The 6,329-nt window shown below is 41.1% G+C and overlaps 1 protein-coding gene across 1 annotated transcript; it reads left to right on the forward strand. All coding sequences in view use genetic code 11, as the record gives it.

The window, feature by feature from the left end:
• Positions 1-64: 64 nt before the first annotated feature.
• Positions 65-2,947, forward strand: EGR_02274 (hypothetical protein; the record flags this gene model as incomplete). Its single annotated transcript, XM_024491523.1, has 4 exons — positions 65-202; positions 236-475; positions 2,657-2,710; positions 2,807-2,947. The coding sequence occupies 4 exons, from the start codon at positions 65-67 to the stop codon at positions 2,945-2,947; spliced, it is 573 nt and encodes a 190-aa protein (XP_024354029.1).
• Between the last annotated feature and the right edge of the window lie 3,382 nt (positions 2,948-6,329).

Consider the following 6,329-nt stretch of genomic DNA (forward strand, 5'->3'; position numbering starts at 1 on the left):
CATCGAGAGCGTATTGCTGAGCCATACAACCAAAGGTTCTTCAAATTTATTGATTGAACTCCTTATGTTTAGTTCACTTTTTAAGAAACGGTTGCGCACGGCCTTGGCGCTCCATATCGCTTTGTGGATCCTAGTTGCTATAAAAATTCTCCCCGAAATACTATTCAGGTTTGGTTTGGTTTCTCGTACATTCATGAGGAAGGTATGACCTTTTCATTGTGTATTATTGATTAAGCACCCCCTTCCTCTAAACGAATTGTGGGAATACGCCTGGTGCTTTGGAAGCACTATTCCAGTGCTCTTTGGATACTTATCTGTCACAAAGAACAAGGTTTATCTCATTCGATTTTCCTTGGTGGGGACAATTGCTTTTGGTTTTGTTCCCATAATCATGGGGTGCTTCCTGAGAGCCTATGAACTCATGGATTACTATTACACAAAAAATTCAAGGCACGATTTCTTCAACTTCCCATTCGTAGTGGTCCTTTATATCTTCTTTTCTGTGTGCATTCAAGTTCACTGTTTCACATTGTACTTTAGCTGGAAACTAATGACCATTTGGTCTCGTCTTTCCAAAAAAACTGCATGAGTTTATGCTTCTGCCCCAGTTGGCTTTGTCAAAGTTCTAGCATGTGTTTAACCTGCTTGGGTTTCCCAATAAGCAACCGAATTTTTGTCTGGTGTATTATTTATTCATGCATTTATCGATATTTACCACTAGCTAGAATGAGTGAGCTCGTTTTACTACTTTGGGACTGTCGTAAGGTGATATTTGTTGTAGCTTTTGACCAATTTTCTTAAGATTTAATGTTGATTCCCATTTAGCTGGCCTTATGGTACACGGATGCACTGCTACGCAATAGCTATCTGTGGACAGGTTGGTTTACGCGGTGTCCACTCAGGAGGGTTATTGATGTCACTAGATTGACTGGACCATTGGGTCCGGTGTTTAATCGCACGACTCTGAGCATCATGATTTAGGGCAATTAGTCTTGTACTTTTTGTCTATTCGCTCGCTTGCCTCATTTGCAACCATGACGTCTTGGAAACTATGCCCCATGTGAATAACAGTATAACCATTGAACCATGCATTTGCTCACTCTCAGACGAGGATACCATGACGCAGCGGTTGCTGCAGTCATTAAATTGCAACTAATGGTAATTATTGCATACTTCGGTATGAGATAGCTGCTGTTTTAAAGTCTTGGTTTCGTTGGGTTTTATCTAATAATGTGCGCGTGGTTTCATGGACTTATGATGTCATGGGTGGTACTACTTTTTAAAGAAATTTTCTTGGCTTATGTCAAGACAGCCATTTGTTGTCTGTTGCATATATGTCAGCCTTAACTTTGGCGTTTGGATATTACTCTAGGTACTTTGCATAAGCGTCAGTTTGGGTCCGAAATGGAATGTTTTGGTGTTTTTGTCTAGAATGCCCTGTCCAAATTGAAGTGCATTCACTGTCATTCCCCGTTCGGAGGTTGGGAATGTAGCTATTGGCGATTGATGGTGGAGATTGGACATGTAAAAAGCAAAAGTTGGGATGCAGTCCATTATCTTTTAGCAGAAAGAGCTTTTATTTGATTCATCCCATCCGTGATGCAAATGAATAAACCAGGGGAACCAATTCTCATGAGTTTTGACGTATTAGCAAGGAGAGTCGATCTGTGTGATTGCTCTTGTAATGTCACTTGAAACAATTGCGGGGCGCGTCCTGTTTAGTTCAGCTAAGCTTAAAACCGACTCACTGAAGTCCTGTTTTTTTGCAGCAATCCACGCCCTAAAGCATGGGGCTTGCCTACCCTTTGACCTTGAATGTCTGGGCCCGATTTTGGCACTAGCCTATTAGAAATTGAGATGCTGACCGTCTAGATGGTTAAGCAATGCTTTTGTTATTTGCTGAGGACAGGGAATTGACAGTCTTTTCTCAAAAGGAGACTAAAGTAACTACCGTTTATTTGTGCTGGGCTGTGCAGAAGGCACGTCCTGGCCAATGCACAAAGTGGCTATCGACCACGCAGCATTCCTATCATCACAGTGGAATGTGTCTTGTCACACAGTGTCTCCAAAAGTTTAACCAAGAAATTTTGATTTCCTGGTTTCCCCCAGCAATATTTTAGTTCTAAACCAGATCGTGGGAGCGGAATGCCTCGTTGTAACGCGCACCAATACCTTGTCCGTATTTCCTGTTGGCTGTATTGGGATTTTTCCCCTCTGCATAGAGGAAATGTCAACTACAGGAGTGTTGGGTCATGTGTGCTGCCGTCATTCATTATTTTCCCCGTTAGGAAATACCTTGGTCCTTCCAGTCTAGCAGAGAAACAATTTGCTGCCATTTTAAAACGAGGTGATTGATACTTTCGTCCTAAGTGATTCTGATACTGTTTAAACAAGGCTAGTATTTTTAACCTGTTTTTAAGAAAAAAAGAATAAGCGAAAGTTATGGCACAACAAAGGTCAAAACCATAAATTTAAGTAGCAATTGGTGACGGGAAGTCTAAAGCCACTGTCCATTGCGTTTCTTCACCTCATAGCCAACCTTGAAGTGGATTTGCCAATCTTCATGCATGACGTTGTCTTTGTGAAATGACTACGCAGTGTAGCAAACTTCAGGCCTCAATAGTAGAGATGATGCACCCACCTTAAAACTGGTCAGACCGTGTCCGGACCACGCAAGTTTCCCTCAATGCTGGTGATGGTCACCAGCGAGGTGAGCCATATTTTGGGGGAGCCATGCTTATTCAAAATGGCATTCAGCAAAGTATTGTAAAGTCCCGTCTTGGATCCTGTGTTTCCCTCTTTGTAGAAGAGTCTTCCATTTCAATGGTATGATCGTATCTTGAATTACTTACTGGTCTCGGACACCACTTCTGCAAATTTGGCTTCGCTCCTTCCCTTTACTGGCGGAGTGCTTCAGGTCATCCCTGAAGTCACAATTAGTCTTTGAGAAGGAAGTTTTACTAATGACTTACAGAAGGTCTAGAAGGCTGTGGATATGGCCTTCTAACCATGCCACGGAAATGGGAGTGCAAACGGTGGTAGCGAAAAAGCTAATTCAGCTAAATGCATGGTTGAACTTGCAGATTCGGAATTCATGTTATCCATACCTTCAATAATAAATTTCGCACATAATGGCATTACAAGCATTTGAAATTCTGTTTTACCCATTGAAGCCATGGGCAGGATGTGAGAAGGTTGTTTCCGATTATAGTACCTCGTCAGGGAAACTGGCGTTATATAGGGGATACTACACCAAATCTGGTCATTTTCAGTCGTCGCAAAACAGGGTTGTGCATACTTCGCCATTTCTCAACCATATTCACTCACTAAATCGAATGACTCATGTGACTCGAATGCTTAGGATCGGTTCTATTTATAGCCAGATGATAATGGGAATGATCCCAAGTACGATTACCATAAACCGAAGAGCTAATTTTACTAAATTGTTATCCCGTCATGTTGAACGAATCTACTGTTCGAGCCTTAAATTATGCATCGAATGATCTGGCAGTAAAAATACACCCAAAACATTAATTTTCATCTAAGTTAAAGGATGTAAAAACCACATGGGTCAAAAAACATTTGGTTGATGCAAAACCCAGATATTACTAACAACTTCTTAAATGAATAACTTCAAACGAGTAAATTAATGAGTTTAACTACATAAACGATAGGGTGAAATGCATTGTAACAACGGGCAATTCAAAAGCGCGTGAACGAAATCAGTACCGTTAAAGTTGGGGTACCCAGGCAGTAAGTTTTCACTGTACCTGATTTCCTTTCCCATGTTTTCTTTACTATTGTGGTCATAGACCAAGTTCAGCAAAGTGCAATTCGGGTTTAAGTGGCCTGTGCTTCATATGACTATTCTACTAAGGACATTGGAACTAGTCTCCGAATGTTATTTTTTGCTAACTCGAAGTTCCGTACTTTCATGGCTTATGAAATTGAAGATTACACTGGATGTTTCACTAGTTGGTGTATATTTTGTAAGAACCTGAAGGCGGAGAAGGAAACGGATCACTTCCCTACAGTGAATAGGAAGGATGTTTATCCTCTAATAAAAAATATAATTTCTGAAATCCTCAGTTTTACTTCCATGCAGATGCTTGGAAAAAGTTCTGCTTTCTCATGTGCAGTCCGTGAACTTCGAGGCAGCTGAACGAGCTAGTTTCTAAATACACGAGAGAAGAGAATCTGGCTGTCGGAAGCTCCATGAACTAAGTTCAGACTCAAGCAACTCTGCGATTTCCATAATTAACTACCGGTTTAACCCTGCGGCAGACTAATTATTGGGGGTATATTTTCTAGAGGTGCAACGAAAGCTCTTATCAAATGCAGATCCCAATTCTCAATCTGTTCGAACTCTACGACAACAGTATTGGGAAGTGAGGGCTCCTATGACTGTAAAACCAGTAATTCTACGCAACCAACCCAAAAGGTCTGGATACGACAGAAGCGGGCTATCAAAGTATGTAATTAAGCGCAGTATGGAGTCAAGTGGCAACCAGAATTAAATGTCACAAAAAGATGAAGCTGTCATGGATCATGCGGATCGAAGTATTGTCGTCTGACCCTTCGATTTCGAAGTATCAGATTTTTGAGATGTGCTAAGCAGGGACATATTTAGTCATTTCTCCGCAGCTCAAAGACCTGTAATGTACATACAGCTCCTCATAAAGAATATCTTAGTCCCGACTTTCTTTCTCGCTTCCTTCCGATCCTGATAGTCCGTTCAGCCGATCCTACCCGTTTGGTAATGCGTACAGACACTTCTTCGGCATTGGAACATCCAAAATTAAGTTCTGTATTTCCATTAATTTTCTTAAATGTCTCAAGCCTAATGCAGATGCAAACCCCTCTGAAGCTTCTGTGGGATTTATTGAGTAAGCTCATTTCCGGTTTTGGGCTTCCTCCAGCTCCTTGGTATCTATTATCAAAAGCCTAGTAAATGGCAGGTCGTGACCATCGATTATGGTCCCTCGATCATTGGTTTGAAGTGTATGCATTTTCTGGACCTTACAATCTATTGCATTGGCGCGCCGTGGTATTTGGTGGACTGAAGGTTAAGCCTGTGTCGCTCGAGATGAAACATTTTAAATATTTATGAAGATTTGAATGATTTCTTTTGGGTTGTGCGAATTCGTCGGGAAAGCATTCGACCAACTAAAGGAAGGAGGTACTTACTATCGTTCCGTCATCAACTTTGGGCATTGTTCCTAGCTTTTTCATAACCTTAGCACCCAGATTTATGGTAAAAGACTGTATGCATTATCTGAGGGATTAGGCTTTTATGTCGTTTTGTTCTACATATCAGTGTGCATTTCGAATTTTTGATAGATAATTGTCTAATTTCAAACACTTTCGGCGATTTTTGCTCTTTAGTTGACTCTAATTCAGCACTGTTGACGCTTCATCCTCGACTACACTAAGCTAGCGGAAATTTTATTCAGTTTTCAATCTCGTGGTACTCTTGAATGCTCCACCACTCCAAGTAGATTTCGCCTTGCATAGCCATAGCTGATTTCACGGAATAATATTATTCGTAAAATACCGTAATCTGAAGGAATTACGCTCTAACTTTTCGGATTTCAGGATGAAGTCTTGCATGTTGGTAGTAGGGAATAATGATGAAATCTGCAAAAGTTCCAGAAAGTGTGCACATTACTTGCGCAAGGTTCATCTTAAGACACACTTTAGTTGATTACTTGTGAGGCTCAGGAAAGCATAGATGCTAAAAATGGTATGCATTTCGGTTATTCCCAACTCAATCTCCCTAGCCAAAGGCATACCTCACTGCCCCGTCAAATGTGGATGTCTAGAAATCTTCCGGCTAAGATAGAGTACCATGTATATTAGTGACTGACAATGAGACATGTCTCACTGCATAGAAACGTAGCCAAGATAAATCGTTTGCCAATATTTTCAGACGGTGCCTAGGGATGGTAAAACCAACGATGCTACCGATAAAATTCCTAAACACTCTTAAGATCACCATTGAATTTGTTACTCTATACAATTTCCCGAAATTGGAATGCGGTGCACCACAGCAACATCACAGTACACCATCAAAAATACTTCAGGAGATGTATCCCCACGTCAAACGTGCTTGGTCTCGATTCGACAGCAGCCTCGCAATACCGAAAGGTAATACGTGCACCGAAAAGAAACGTTCAGTTAACGGAAGATGCTGCATGATGCGCGAATAAATCTGTGTTAGATCCACGTTAAAAAGGCAATAGAAAAGCTAAGGAGTTTTATAAAAAGCAAAGGTGAATGAAAAAGATTTCAGACAAATCTCCCCAGAGTAGTGGGCATAGTTCCCCCCC

This window comes from Echinococcus granulosus, assembly GCF_000524195.1.
Source record: "Echinococcus granulosus chromosome Unknown EG_S00010, whole genome shotgun sequence".
NCBI classification, from domain to species: Eukaryota; Metazoa; Platyhelminthes; class Cestoda; order Cyclophyllidea; family Taeniidae; genus Echinococcus; species Echinococcus granulosus.